This window comes from Muntiacus reevesi, chromosome 12, assembly GCF_963930625.1.
Source record: "Muntiacus reevesi chromosome 12, mMunRee1.1, whole genome shotgun sequence".
Lineage (NCBI taxonomy): Eukaryota > Metazoa > Chordata > Mammalia > Artiodactyla > Cervidae > Muntiacus > Muntiacus reevesi.
The window spans coordinates 79,256,867-79,271,990 of NC_089260.1; the positions used below are offsets into that span (position 1 = coordinate 79,256,867).

Genomic DNA, 15,124 nt, shown 5'->3' on the forward strand with positions numbered 1-15,124 from the left:
GCGACTGAACTGAACTGAACTGAACTGAAATTCATGCATGAGCAAACTGTTCAGAGTGAGAACTGCCTGTATAGCATATGTTGAGTAATGTCCCATGGTAAGAAACAAATACCTAGAGGCCTGTAGGATGAGAATTTGTATCTTGTTATGAGGAAGTCTTTCTCTAAGCGGAGTGTGAAATTGAGATATAAAGAAAAAAGAGAGTTGCTTTGACTTCAGAAAAATGAAAGAATTCTGCATAGCAAAAGGCAACCCAAATAGAGTTAAAGATAACTGGCAAACTTGGAAACATAAACATTTGATGATGTCTTTGGCCAGCAATTCCCTTTTTTCACCGTAGAATGAGGGGGAAATCTCAGTGAGCCAAACCTCATGAATCAATAGATAAGAGGTTAGACTAAATTTCTCATATGGTGTGGATTTAATTTTATGGAATGCAAAGTATCTTCCTGTAGGAAACACGGAGTATTAGCAGTCTTATCCAAATCCTTAGCAGTGCACGCAGGTAAACCTTGCGTAACTGTGTGATGGGTGAGTCTCTTTTCTGTTCTATAAGAGAGAGAGAACAATGAGCAGAATGTGTGTTTCTCCAGGGCCGAATTCTAGTATTGTCTCTGGACCACTGAGCTTTTCAAAAAATCGAAACGCACAGTCTCTCGCCAATCACTCTGAAACAATCAAGAGGGAAAGAAATGGAAAGGTTGATGAACTTGCCAGTCACCGTTGTGGTCCTGACTCCTGAAAATAGTGATGATGGGGAGGATGAGATGTCACATATCTGAAACTTACAGGGCATGAAGATTCAGATGTCCAGGGTGTAGATTCACATGGAGTAGGGAAGAATGCCTCTCATAACCTACCTCAGCTGAATTACTTATTGGGAATTGTTGATTAAGAAATGAGAGGATACAGGCAGGAGCAACTCCTGAAATAGTGCCTAAATAACTCAAATATTCCTAAGGAATCCTGCGGGCAACTGTGTCAGAGAGGAACTGACAAATGGAATATAATAAGCACAGAGATCATGCCCTTGTCAGCTAGCATACGGAGAGCATTACTGATCCTCAGCAAATTGCCGGGAGCCAACACACGAGACCCTACCCCTAAAGAGGCCATAGGGGAGAAAACCTGACGGGCAAGGCGAATCAGGTTTTCAGGGGTTTTGGAAAGCTGCCCCCGGCTCTCACCTTAAAGATGATATCTGTCTTTCTGATGCCTGCCTCAATGGACTACTCCCTAATTTCTCTGACACAGGCAGGAGGGCCTTCCCCGATCTCTTCCCAAATAAGAATCAATTTAGAATTTTAATCAATAAGTTTCCCAGGTGGTGGTATTTTATGAGATTATTTAGGGTGAAAGGAGTGTTTTAATTTAAACTCCTTTGCTGGTATTTTAGTTTGTTTGGCAAATGCGTTTAGGTCCTTGGTACTAATATGCATGATTGCTTATAATATCCTAATCATAAAACAGCATAAAGAACCTGATCACCTAAAGTCTTTAGTAGGCACAGAGCCCTTCGGGGGTGAGGAAGCCCTATGAGAGAACATAAAAATATTATTCTAAAAGTGGTTATAGTTAAAGATTTAGAAAAATAAGAGTTTAAATTTGTTAATTTTAACCAGGAATGCTAAACAGGGGCTGCCTCACTGGAGCTGCAGAGTCTTTGTGTGGTAAACCTTTTAGATAAATTTAACTGATAACTTCTGCAAAAGGATTGACCTTTGTGTTCATTAAAGAATAGATTACGGAAAACAGCTTTGCATTCACCTAGGTCATAAAATGTCAATAGGCCCCAAGGCCAGAAGATAATGTACAAGACCCTCATAAACAAAGAAGTATGCAGAAAACACCCTGGTTTCGTGAAGGACAAGCTGACGTAATGTTAAACTATCTTCCCCTTAGAAATGTACAAACTTAGGGTATAAAAGCTATGGTAAAAAATAAAGCATTGCCAGACTCTTCCAGACTCTCTGCACCCGCGTCTGGTCATTCTCTCTCTCTCTCTCTCTCTCTCTCTCTCTCTCTCCCTCGCAGACTTGGCCCTATCAATGCTAGTCTCACGTCTCTCTCTCTCTCTCTCTCTCTCTCTCTCTCTCTCTCTCTCTCTCTCTCTCTTTCTCTCTCTCTCTCTCTCTCTCTCTCGCCGACGCCGTTCATCCTGAGGGTATCCCCTGGATCCTGCCGAGGCTGGACCCCGGCAGCAAATCATTACTGATCCTCAGAAAAATGTAATGTGACTGGGCCTAAAACCTGGTTGGAATTTTCCATAGATGTGAGATATTGGAGATGTGTTTGCAGCTGCACTTGCCAAATCTCCTTTTCAAAGCACAGTAGGTCATGGCCAGAGGAGCAAGGGCAGCTCTGCTCGCTCTCAGGCAGAAAAGGATTTTAGAAATGTCAGGTTCTCTCCCACAAAGGAAGGGGTTAGCAGATTATGAATTGGTGATTAGTACAATCACCAATTGTACTAATTGTACTAATTGTCTGTCATCCCTCAACTAATTTCCATCTTGAAGCTGGGATATAAAGACTCAGGTGCTGGGTGGTGAGTCACAATCTCTGAATAGGTGCTTAGTCAGGACGGATGGGCTGAATCCGGGTCTCGGCATCTGGTACCCAGCTCTTTTTCCAGCAGGATGCCTTTAGACATGACCCTGACACCTTTGCATCCATAGCTTTTTGTTGTTGTTTGGTTGTTTGAGTATATAAAATGGTGATAACACTACTTGGTGGCATATTCAATTAAAAAAAAAAATAGCAACCTTTGATTACTCAGTGGAAATCAAACAGGAACTGCTTTCTCTTAGTAACCCTGCTTAACAATTTTCTGGACTCTTCTGCGCTGGGCCAGATTCAGAAATACACAAGTGAAAGATGAGACAGTACATCATGTTTTATTCAATTGGGTCTTGATACCTGTGTGTGACTCTTAACCAAGTAGTATGCAGTAGTTAAGGACACAGATTGAAATTGTTTAGAGTGTGTCCTAAACTCTGACTGCCAGGATTTAAACCTCAACTCTGGAGATTGTAAAACCTGGGAAAAATTGCTCTCCTAAACTTCATTTCCTGCAACCGAGAAACATAACTGTATCTTCCTTGTTGTGTACTGAATAATACCCTTGTCCCTAAATATCCATATTCTAATGCCCAGAACCTGTGAATGTCACATTAAATGACAGAAGGGATTTTGCCAATGGGATTAAATTAAGGTTATTGATAGGAAGATTCTCCTGGGTTACCTGGATGGGTACTCAGTCATCACTGGTGTCCTCACGAGAGAGAGGTAGAGGGAGATTTGACTCCAAAGAGAAAGTGATGATGAAGCTAGGTTTGGATTGATGCAGCCAGAAACCAAGGAATGCTGACAAGAAAACAGATTCTGTCTTAGAGCCTCTAGAGGGGGCATGAATGGTCCTACCAACTCCTGATTTCAGTCCAGTGAAACTGGTTTTGGACCTCTGTCTTCCAGAACCGTAAGAAAATGTGTTTCATTTTAAGCCACCAAGTTTGTAGTAATATTACAGCAACCGTACCGAACAAATGTGCACCTCTTAGGAACTATTACCCCAGTTAAGATGTGTGCCTGGAAGCACACTTAGTGGAATAGCGGCATGCAGCAGGTTTGCCATCATAAGCCATTCTTAAAAACCTGAATCCTTGGCTTTGCGGGATCATCAGATCCAGTACAGTGGTTGCCGTTTTTCTCCTTGTTCATCCTGGTAACATGTCTGGACAGCTAGTAGAGAGAGCTCTGTCCTTCTCCACAGGTCCTCTCACCTCTATTAATTAGAAGGAAAGTAAAAGTTGCTCGGTCATGTCCAACTCTTTGGAGACCCCATAGCCCCCCAGGCTCCTCTGTCCATGGGGAGCCTCCAGGCAAGAGTACTGGAGTGGGTTGCCATACCTTGCTCCAGGGGATCTTCCCAACCAAGGGATCGAACCCAGGTCTCCTGCATTGCAGGCGGATTATTTGCCAACTGAGCCACGAGGGAAGCCCAAGAGTACTGGAGTGGGCAGTTTCCCTTCTTCAGGGGATCTTCCTGACCCGGGAATCGAACTGGGGTCTCCTGCATTGCAGGCAGACTGTTTCCCAACTGAGCTACCCAGGAAGTCCTAACGAGAGGGAAGAGGTTACTTAAGTAATTTGTTACTTAAGCCACCATCTTCTTTTCCTCTCCTTTATGACTCTTCATCCAACTGGTCTTTATAAATTTTAAAGAAAACAAAGTCATTTCTCAATGGATTCAGATACTACCCCAAATTAATATTCCCCAAAAGTTCTTATTCTTATTTCCAGACCTCATCACCAGAAATTCCTGAGCCTAAACCCTGCCTAGCTTCTAGGATCAGTCATTTTCTCATTTCTCCCTTTTCCTTTTAGTTGAGTCTTGTCATTTTTGTCCCTTCCCTAAACATAACTTGTAATAAGGTGACATAGCAAAGTGATGAAAGTATAGATGGTTTGTTTTAATCCTGGGTTTTTGCCATCTACTTACTGTGCGACATTGGACAGGCTCTTTAACCTCTCTGGGCCTCAGTTTCAAAAAAATAAGTCAGTATTATAAATAATACCTACCTAAGATTGTAATTGTGAGGATTAAATGGGCTTAAGCACTTGCTAAGCACTTAAAATAGTACTTGTTGTAGTGTAAGCACTGTAATTGTGCTTGCTAATAATCATAAGTGCAATTCCCAGCACATAACTTACTCAACTTTCTGTCATCACTTTGAGGTATGTATTTGATGAAATCAGTAAAATCATTCTGTTTCAAGGGGAACAGAAAAGTATTTTTGAGCAATTGTCCATGTGGCTATTTCACCACATTTAGTGTTTTCAGATTTCTGTACAACAGCCTGGGCTAGTCCAGCAGCAAATTAAAAATGGACAGAGCTTATGTTTTGCACCCTTTATCTCACTGTCCCCCCGCCTCCCCCACACACATCCCCATCTCTTTGGACATAAGCTTTCATTTTTCCTCCATGTTCTGAAAACCTACTTCTAAGAAAGTGTCTCGGTTCATCCGTGTCGCCACAAAGTAGCATTGGCATATAGACACTATCACGTGTGAAATAGCTACTAGTGGGAAGCTGCCGGATAACCCGGAGAGCCCAGCCTGGTACTCTGTGATGGCCTGGAGGGGAGTGAGGGGAGGGCTGAGGTAGGCTCAAGAGGAAGGGGAGATACAGATATAGATAATTATATGTTTATATTATATATAATGTATATATTATATATGTATATATAATTATGACTGATTTGCTTTGTTGTATGGCATAAACCAACACAACATTGTAAAACAAGTATCTGCCAGTTTAAAAACCAAAGGTGTGTGATCTCCAACTTAGCGTGAATTTAAGACAAAAGTGCCACTTGTCTCAGAGAGAGAACTTTTCAAGCCTGGTTCTGTTTCTCAAGGTTGTTTTGTTTTTCTGTCTCTCCTAGCCTTTCCACCTTGGGCAAATACGGGAGGTCCACATTGTGGCTCCAACACTTAGCACCCGCGGCGTTCTCCAGGCCCGAGAGGAGCGTCTGAGGGCGACACCCCTGTCCCGGGGCTGCTGAGGGACCGCGCCCGGCTCCGTCTCACGTGAGGCGTCAGCTGCTGCTGAGGCAGCCCCTCGCCTCTCGTCACCCTGGGTGACGGTAGCGCCCGGTCCAGGGAGGGCCTGGGTGGGCTCAGCATAGGCAAGGGTGTTTCTGGATCTCTGAGAAGAAAATATCGGCGACAAGAAAGACATGCATTCATGAGTCTGGGATTCTCAAATCTTCCACAAGCCGCCTGCTAATTCTTGAGAGGTATATGTGGGGAAAATGCCCTGCTTGATAATAACGAGAGTTTTAGCCTGAAGTTCCACACAAAATTTCTAATCTTAAGAAATGTAAGAGGCCCTAGGTGAGATCTCACTCGTGGCCTAGACCAGTATTGGGCACAGTATGGAATAAGGACTACCTGGCTCATAATGACCTGAAGTACTGGTTGAAATCCAGATTGTTAACTCTCCCACAAGGCAAGGAAATTAGGAGTGATGGGGCCAGAATTATGCCGTTTTCATGATCAGTAACTAGTGGTTATTTCCAGTCTAACCTGAAAGCAATTTGGTCTCTTTTCTTTCAGGGTCTTATGCTTCCTTTGGTCTTAGAGCTTCAAACTGAGGAGGGGGAGGGGCAAGGGTTCTGAAAGAGGAGGGGATCCAGGCAAGGAAACAGTGTTGCCTTTGAACATTTTAAAAATAGTTTATTCTGGGGAAATGGTTCAAGAGAACAAAAGAAGGTGGGTCAGATTTTAGGAGAAGTGATGACATTTTGTGAGAAAATAGCAGTTGAAGGAAAAAGCAAACTGAAATACAGCATGAGTTTAAACAGTTGATGATAGAGACAGAAGTAGGAGCATCATGCCTACAGAGAGGGAAATACAGTTCTACCATTCTGTTGTCCCCAGGACCGAGCAGAACTTAGTTAATTTAACTTACTGGTTTTCAACCCATAGCATCAACCTGTAAATAAAACACAGGACACTTTGTTGTGTTTGCATAACAAATTATAAATATTATCATCACAGGTAAAGCAAACATGCTATTGCCCAAAGGTGAGCTGTACAAGGGGAAAGACAGAACTGGGGGCAGAAGCAGTCTCAGGCATAAAGAAAATGATGAGATTAGAGTGAAAGTGAGTACTGTAGCTATGTCCTATAGCTAATATTTCTTGAGAGCTTCCGTGTGTTGGACATTGAAGGCTGCAGATGTGTTATTATTTGCATCATCACGAGCAACTCCACGCAGTGGTGGTTATCATCCAGTTCCTCATCATACAGGTGAGGAAACAGAGGCCCAGGAAGGTTGAGTAAATTGCTCAGGATTGCAGAGCTAATATACTGAAGAACAAAGCTTCCAAGCCAAGTGGTCCATCTCCAGAACCAAGGCTTTTAGCCACTAGGCTACTACTTCTCCCTTCAATAAAAGCCAGCAAAAATTGCATGGCATTACAGAAGAGAGGCAGCAGAAGTGATGAAATGAATATGATGTATTGGAGGGAAGAGGGATGAGAAGTAGTGGGGGTAGGAGTTTATCTTCCTGCCTCATGCTAGGGTGCTAAAATGGATCTACAATGGATACAGCAGATAAACATAATGTCTAGAATTATGGGGGCAACATTCCTGTGGCCAAAAACTGTCTCTGGAGAGGGGAACTGGGGTTAGAAAAGTTGAATTTCTGTATTTGAGATGCTATCATGTCCACATAGTATTTTCATAACAATATTTCCATTTATTTAGATGTAGCTTCAACTGTGTAAATGCATTAAAACATGAAATTCAAAATCATCTTTATATCTCATACATTTGCTAAGTGCTTGCCTTATCAGAATTGTTGTTTTCAGCTTTGAAGGATTTTTGTTTTTTAATGAAAAGCATTATAAATTTTAAAAGTTAAAAATTGTCCCTGGTGATGTTGTCCTGCATGGCCGAGAGAAGGTGTGGAACTATTAGAAGCAAACTGTATTTCAGCCCTGCTTCTGGTAGGGAAGGAGAGTGTCTGAAGTCAGGCAACAGGAGCTTTGATCCTCTGGAGTCGGGAGGAACAACTTGGAGTAAATGAATCAGGCGGCAGGGTGCCGGGAGGAGGCTGTCGGCCTCTCTGTGATGGTGTTCTTTGTTTTGCAGGACTAATCTCAGAAATGTTGCATTAGGCTCAGTGCTGTGCATTTTTAGGCTGCAGTATTTTTCCATCTGTATACTTCATGAAAGCAAGCACTTTTATGCTCCCTTTAAAATGGGAATCTCCTATTTGAATTGCCTGGTGAGGACATTTGAAGTAATTCATTAAGCATACATACGCATGCTCTATCTCCATCTATGTAGCTATCAGTTATCCTTTCCCTACTCACCTGCCTGTATTAGTCTGCTCAGGCTGCTATAACAGAATAGCATAGACTAAGTGGCTTAAACAAGAGACATTTCACACTTCTGGGAAGTCTTAAGAGCAAGGCAGAAACACTTCCAGGTGAGTCCTCCATTTTTGGCTTGTAGATGGCCATCTCCTTGCTGTGTCCTCCTCACATGGTGGAGAGAGAAAGCTTTCGTGTTTTTTCTGTTTCTTAAAAGAGCTAATCCTATCATGACAGCTCTACCCTCATGGCCTCTTCTAAACCTAGTTACCTCCTAAAAACTCCATCTCCTAATTCCATCACACATAAGGGGATAGGGCTTCAATATATGAATCTGTGGAGGGGGACAAAAAAATTGTCTTAACTCTCTATATCTGTCTGTCTATCTGTCTTTATGTGTAGAATAATAACAGTGGCTTATAATTCATTTCCCTGTGTTATTTTATCCTTCCAAAACTCGTGTGAGGTAAATTGGCCATAGGAAAATCACTGATTTCACTGAAACGTTTGAAGGTTGAATTAACTTTGTGATCACACAATCAATAAATGATGATGCCACAATTCAATCCACATCTTCTCCATCCTCCTTTCCTCTTCTCTTCTCCCTTCCCACTTTCTGACTTTCTTCCAGCCGCATTATTTACTAGCTTTTCCCTTAGGGCATTGGTGTCCTTCTTCTGGGCCTTGGAGAGGTTATTCCCATTATCTGGAATGCTTTTTCCTCAGGTATCTGACTCAGTTCCCTCCCGCTACACTGTTCAAACTCCACCTTCCCAGTAAGACTTATCCTGTTCTACTGTTTAACTGGAACACCTTGTTTCTCTGCCCATACACTGCTCAATCTCTGTTGCGTTTGTTACTAGGCTTCCCTGGAGGCTCAGTCAGTAAAGAATCCACCTGTAATGCAGGAGACCTGGCCCGATCTCTGGGTCAGGAAGACCCCCTGGAGAAGGAAATGGCAACCCACTCCAGTATCCTTGCCTGGAAAATCCTGTGGACAGAGGAGCCTACAGGTGGGCTACAGTCCCTGGGGTTGCAAAGAGTCTGACACAACTTAGCAACTAAACCACGCCACCAGCTTGTCAGATAATTTACACTGATTTCTGTTCTCCCCTCTGACTACAGGATAGGCTACAGAGAGTCAGGAGTTTTGCCTTTATTGAACCTCCTGGAGGCCCAGCAAAACTCTAGGGTCTGCAAGAACTGGACACAGTTATACCTCTTATGTTTGGTATTTTAGCAGCGTATCTCAGAGCCAAGCCAGTTATTGAAGAGAATCTTTTCTGATACTTTAAGCAGTATGATCAACTTGAAGTAAACTTAAATTTTCAACAATTACAGAGCAGGCATGGACTCTTCCTTTGTTTCTCCAGACACATGAACCTGGATACAAAGTCCATCCTCTCTGGGTGAAGTGGGAACATACAAAGATGACTGGCCTAAGTTTCAATTGGATCAGAAGATGCACAAAAGAGACATTTAAACGTTTTCAAAAACGAAAACCATGAAGTGTGTTTCCTCTTCACACATCAGGGATTGTCTGGCCTCTGGTGTGGTTCGAGTGGTGCAGGGGCAGAGAGAGAGACATAGAGAAGTAAGGATGAGCTGCCCTGTCTCTGCCTCCTCTGGACCTTAGTTCTTCCTGGACTGTCACTCCTTACACTCAAAGCAGATTTCAGAAGTCAGCACACATGGTCATAATGTATGCCTAGCTCCACAACCCAGCCACTGGGACCCAGAAAATTTTGCAACCTTAAGTCTGCCTCAACACATCATGACTCATATATATCAATGGGTAAAGACACACAAACAGTAGTAGATTAACAGGAATAAGTTTTTACTTATATATAAATTACCTATATACATATTTGTCCATAAAGCTGGGAAAGATAAGTGTCCATTGAGGCAAATGGGTAGGGGGAGAGGAAGCAGCTAAAGACAGCTGTAGAACTTGCCAGTTCCAAGTGTAGGGAAATTATCCAGAAGTTTGGGTCGGCCAAGTTTACAGTCAAACCAGGGATGGCATAGTGGATGATACATGCAGATTACTTTCCATCCTCCACATGGAACTTCTCAATTCTGGTATGTAGTTCTGAACTGGGCTCAGATGCTTCTCAGCCTGCACGACACACACACACCCACCTTCCTCACCCATGCACATACAACACACACCTACCCGTGCATATCGCTGAGCGTGTGGTCCTTTGGCTCATTGCTGCTAAAGGCAACATCGTGCTCCTCCAAAGTCAGAGGGGTGCCCTGAGTTGGGGTCCCAGGAGTTCTGAGTGCAGACGTTCCTCTCTAAATATATATGGTGCTATCCCCCATCGTACTACGTGGGTTTGGGCTGGGGAGGCCTGGGTGCTTTGTGTGAATGGGACAGCAGAAGTGTACCCAGTCACAGCGGGTGAGGTGCTGGCCCCCGTCACCCGCTCTGTGCTTTGCATATATGAGTTCCGAGCCCAGTGGCAGGTGCTGACACTGGGGCCTCCCATCCGAGATGAGATGTGGCTCCTTCCATGTGTTCACCCATGGTGTATTGGCCAGGTGGGTCCCAGTTGTACTGATGGGAAGTGTGGATACCAGGTCCTCCATTCCTGGGAATGATGACGTTCCCTCCTATACCACCACCACTTGGATCTTGGACAGGTGGACCCGTTGTGTTTGGAAGTCAGGTGGAACTTCTAGTGGGTTTCAAGCCAGGGGTGGGTCTCACAGTTGCAAATCCAATGGATGCAGTGTTGTTCTAGTGAAAAGTTGAAATTGACTTGTCCCTTGACACAAATTTCTTCTTCATGGTGATGGGATTTGTAACTGTAGATTGTCTACACTCATGTGGGTCCTGGGTGCAGTGATGGGAAGTGGTAACACCCCGACCTCTAACCATAAGGATGGTGGTTTCCCCTGCCGTGACTCTACCACCTGGACTTGGCTGAAGGAGACCCCAGGCGTTTGGATTCAAGTTGGAACCAGATACGTGCCCGGATGCTGGGATGGGGGCTTGCTGTTCCTACTGCAGCAGCCAGCTGCAATGAGATGAGCCCAAGGTGATCTGGCCACAGTAGGAACACAGGTGGTGCTGGGTGTCCCACACAGTTCTGTGCAAAAGTGAGGTGGGCCAGATGCTTCTGAATAAGTGAGGCCTAGGGCATTCACACCAACCCAAAACTCCCACCAGCCATAGAGGCTGCAGCCCCATCAACAGTGGGCCTCATGTGGTACTAGCAAGACAGCAAGCTACTGTCTCCAGGACTGGGCACTGTGGTATCCATTCCAAAACCAGAAGTAGCAGATACATCCCTGGGGAAAATACCTGAGCTGTAGACAGAGGGCGGCTGCATGTTGATGGTGGTGGTGGAAGACGGGATCTGGTAAACCCGAATCCATTATCCTTCCTCTGGGTGGCTGGACTGCAGAAGAGGTTAGCTTTTCATCTTGTGCTAGGGCTAATGGGTTTCCCAGTGGAATAGACTTGTTAGGCTTCTTCCTATTGTTGGCCCCAGATGTGGGTTCAATGGTGAGTTCTGGGTTTCAAGCTTCACTTGAAACATGGGTACCTCTGTTGACCACGTCCACAGGTAAATAAGTCGAGGCTCGGGTCCAGGCATCGCTGCCACTGGGTGCTGTGTTCTCAGAACCAGGAAGAGCCATGTGGTATGAGTAGTGGTTGTCCTTGGAGTCAGAGGTAGACTAGAAAGTAAAGTCTGAGGAGGAGGTGCATCCATAGCTTTGATGTCAAAGACTGGTTTGACATCTGTAGAGATGCTGACTGCTGAAGCATAGATAACTGCCGAAGCCATAGGTGGGGGGCTGGGGGAGGCAGGAGCCGAAGCCATAGATGGGGGTTTGGGGAAAACAGGAGCTGAAGCAATAGATGGGGGGCTGGGGGAGGCAGGACCTAAAGCCATAATTTGGGGACTGAGGGAAAGAGCCAAAGCCCTAGAGAGGGGGCCAGGGAAGACAGGACCAAAAGCTGTAGATGGGGGGCTAGGGGAGAGAGTGGGCAGAACCCTAGATGGAGGGATGGGGAAGACACTGGCTGGAGTCCTACACAGTGGGGCCGGGGAAGACAGGACCCAAGGCCGTAGATGGGGTTCCAAGGGAGACATTAACCAGAGTCCCAGGTGGGGGCCCGGGAAAGGCGGCAGCCGGAGCCCCAGATGAGGGCCCGGGAAAGGTAGCAGCCTGACCCCCAGGTGGGGGCCCGGGAAAGGCGGCAGCCTGATAACCATGTGGGGGCCCAGGGAAGGCGGCAGCCGGAGCCCCAGATTGGGGCCCGGGAAAGGCGGCAGCCTGACCTCCGGGTGGGGGCCCGCGGAAGACGACAGCCTGACCCCCAGGTGGGGGCCCGGGGAAGATGGCAGCCGGAGCCCCAGATGGGGGCTTGGGAGAAACAGAGGCTCTCTGCTGCCCATCAGTGGCTGCAGATGTAGGGTGAGGGTTGGTTTGGGAGTGAAAGGCATAGTTAAAGATTGAAGCAGGGCAGGAGACCGTCGGCACAAATGGCGCTGGTGGTGTCTGGTCTCCCTGCAGTGCGTGTCTGCTCCACCCCAGTACCTGGGGGAGACTGAAAGGTTACAGCATGAGCCGGGGGAGTAGTGTCCATGTCAGTGACGTCCTGATCTGAAGGAGACAGGAAGGTTACACTTGGAGATGCTGTGACTGTGGTGGTAAAAGGGACTCCAGTAGAAGTTGTAGCAGGGGGAGCGATGGGGCGGTCTGGAAGAGGGGTGAGTAAGTATGAGGGAGGGGGAGAATCTATACACATGGGTGTTGGGGATTCATTTTTGTCGGAGGGTGGCTGGAAGGGGAGGGTTGGGGTGCTCAGGGGTGTGGAGAGGTCAGAAATAGAAGGTGGTGTTGCTCTGACTGCACACGCAGTGCCCGCATCCTCCTTGAGGGTAGTTCCCACAGTGGGATTGGAAACTGGAGGCAGAGCATCTGCAGGACTAGCAGAATGAGAGTCCACGGGGGCTGTGTGTCTTGCCACCCGATCCACATAAGGTGTCAGGCAAGGTGGAAGGCCAGCCAGATTGGGGAATCTGGAGGACAGGTCGGCCAAGTTGGTGGTGGTAGGAGGGACCTGCAACGTGTGACTGACCGGAGGCAGGGAGCCTGTGGTCCCTGGGGCAGGCGGGGCGGCGCTGCGGCATCGCATGGCCTTCCTTGCATCCCTCAGGATTCTGTTCCTCTGACGGTCCCTGTTTTGTTTCAGGGTGCCCCGGGTTTTGGCGCGAGTCATGGCTGGAAGCTTCGGAGGCGGGGGAAGGTCACTGCGACCCCAGAGCAGCGGCAGCGGGGGCGGCAGTGGCAGAAAAAGCGGCGGGGGCGCCCACTGCCGGCGGCTCCTAGGGGAGAAGAGCTTCTCCGCGGGGTGTCTGAAGGTGGCTCACGCTGCAGCGCCTTCCCGGACATCGGTGACTCTGGGCAGCCGGGTTGGTGGTCTTCACCCAGCACCACTTCTCCTGGCCTCTCGGGCAGCAGGCTGCAGCGCGGACTTGGGGCAGAGAGCACTGTGGCCAGGGGGCCAGGCTGCGAGGGAGGCCGGCCGTCTCCAGCAGTGCCGTCTGAGCAGATGGCGGGGCTTTGGGAGGAAGGCTTCGTCCGAGACACCTGGGCTTTCTCACTGAAGTTGCCTCCTGGGTGCCCCGGAAGGAGGTTTGGAGGCTCGGGAGGGCAGTGGAGGGGCGGGAGGAGCCCGCCGGTCTCCTGGGGCCTAGGTGTCATTGTCATAGCCCCGCTGCGGTCCGGACTCATCTTTCCGTTGTCCTCTCCTTCGGCCTCTGTGTGACCTTCCTCCTCTGTCACGCCTTCCCTTTGATCTTCCTGGACCATAGCCTTACTCTCCTTTGCGCGAGGAAGTGGGCGGTGACTGGTTGGTACCGGCTTCCCAGCCTTGGCTACCTGAACAGGTAGCTCAGGGAGTGAACGCAGGAGAGTAATTTTGCGCCCCGGTGGAGGAATTCTGACGGTTCTCGAAGGTCCGAACATCATGGAATTACGAGTGGACAGGATGGGCTGCTGCTTCGGCCGCTCCCTCAAGTTCGCCAGGGGTAGCCCGCCCACACGGGAGTACCCAGCCTGCTGGATTGGGTACCACCTTTTCGGCATGCTGTAAAACCCGGACGATGAGGGCACTGGATCCTGGTTGAGCAGCCTGCGACCAGGTTGTAAAGCAGGAGCTGGGGCGGCGGGGTGACCCCGGCCAGATGTGGTGGCACCCCGAGGGCGCAAAACCAGCGAGCGCCGGCCCAGCGGGCGCCGGCGGCGGAGCACAGAAAGAAGTTTACACAGTAAATTGCCCGTATTGTGCGCCAAATAACCCGAGAATAGAATGTGAAACTGCGAGAGCGTCTCCCTAGCTTCTTACTCCTCTCGCGGTTAAACACGCCCTGGAGAGAGGAGGACTCAGCCTGGCAATTGTGACTCGTCCATGGTATACGTGTCACAGAGAAACTGCAAATTCCGGGGCAAAGGGCGGGCCCCAGTGCACGACCCCTCCCGGGCTCTCTAGCCGCTGAGACCTCCCACTGTGGGTGGCAGGTGTTTGGCACCAGATGGGCCACCGTGCAGAGACTCTTCAGGACCGTGGGGGCCTCCTTCTCCAGAGCTCATCCCATCTAGCTCCTCATCATGCAGCCCCCTTGGTGCCTGCGTGTGTATCTGCCGGCCCTTCCCTGCCTGGGTCTCAGAGACCTGTGCAAAGCTGACTGCAGGAGCCACCCACCCTCCCGGGGGTGGTCCAGCACCTGTGGGGACCTCTCCAGCTTCTCTGCGAGGCCAGGAGCCAGGAGCAGCTTCTCCGCCGCGGCTCCTCTGCCATCATCACCAGCCGGAATGCAGAGCCCTCACCTGGCCAGGTGCTGCACCCCACCACGTCCTTTTCTGGCGGGTAAGCCTCTTTCTTCACTTCTTTTTAGAAATTTGGTACAACAGTTAAATCTTAGACTGTTCTTCAGGGTGTGCAGATGGTAATGGCTTAGCCAGGATGTGACCCAAACCTGCTCTGGGCTGTGGTGCCTCCCCGCCATACATGCTTCACGTGTTACTGTTCTTTTCTTGTCCTCCTTATGGCACTTAGCCCTAAGTGTCATACCTATAATGAGTCTATATCCTACCCTGTAGGTTTTCTTTTGCTCAATTCATGAATTGATCACCTGCTGCGTTGGGTTCTGATCTCAGAAGAGGCAGGTTAAGGACCACCAGTTGTCAGCATAGCACCAGCGGAGGTTTTCCCTTT

General features: G+C 47.9%; 1 protein-coding gene and 1 long non-coding RNA gene across 2 annotated transcripts in view; both read left to right on the forward strand.

Annotated features, from left to right (window-relative positions):
- The window catches only part of LOC136145209 (uncharacterized), a 42,552-nt gene extending 36,979 nt beyond the window's left edge, over window positions 1-5,573 (forward strand). The window contains exon 3 of the long non-coding RNA XR_010658717.1: window positions 5,446-5,573. This is a non-coding gene — a long non-coding RNA (uncharacterized lncRNA). The remainder of the gene's footprint in view (window positions 1-5,445) is intronic.
- Window positions 5,574-14,093: 8,520 nt separating this feature from the next.
- The window catches only part of LOC136144771 (exocyst complex component 1-like), a 47,429-nt gene continuing 46,398 nt past the window's right edge, over window positions 14,094-15,124 (forward strand). The window contains 2 exon segments of the mRNA XM_065902622.1: window positions 14,094-14,177; window positions 14,652-14,776. Of these exon segments, the coding sequence (XP_065758694.1) occupies window positions 14,094-14,177; window positions 14,652-14,776 (209 nt within the window).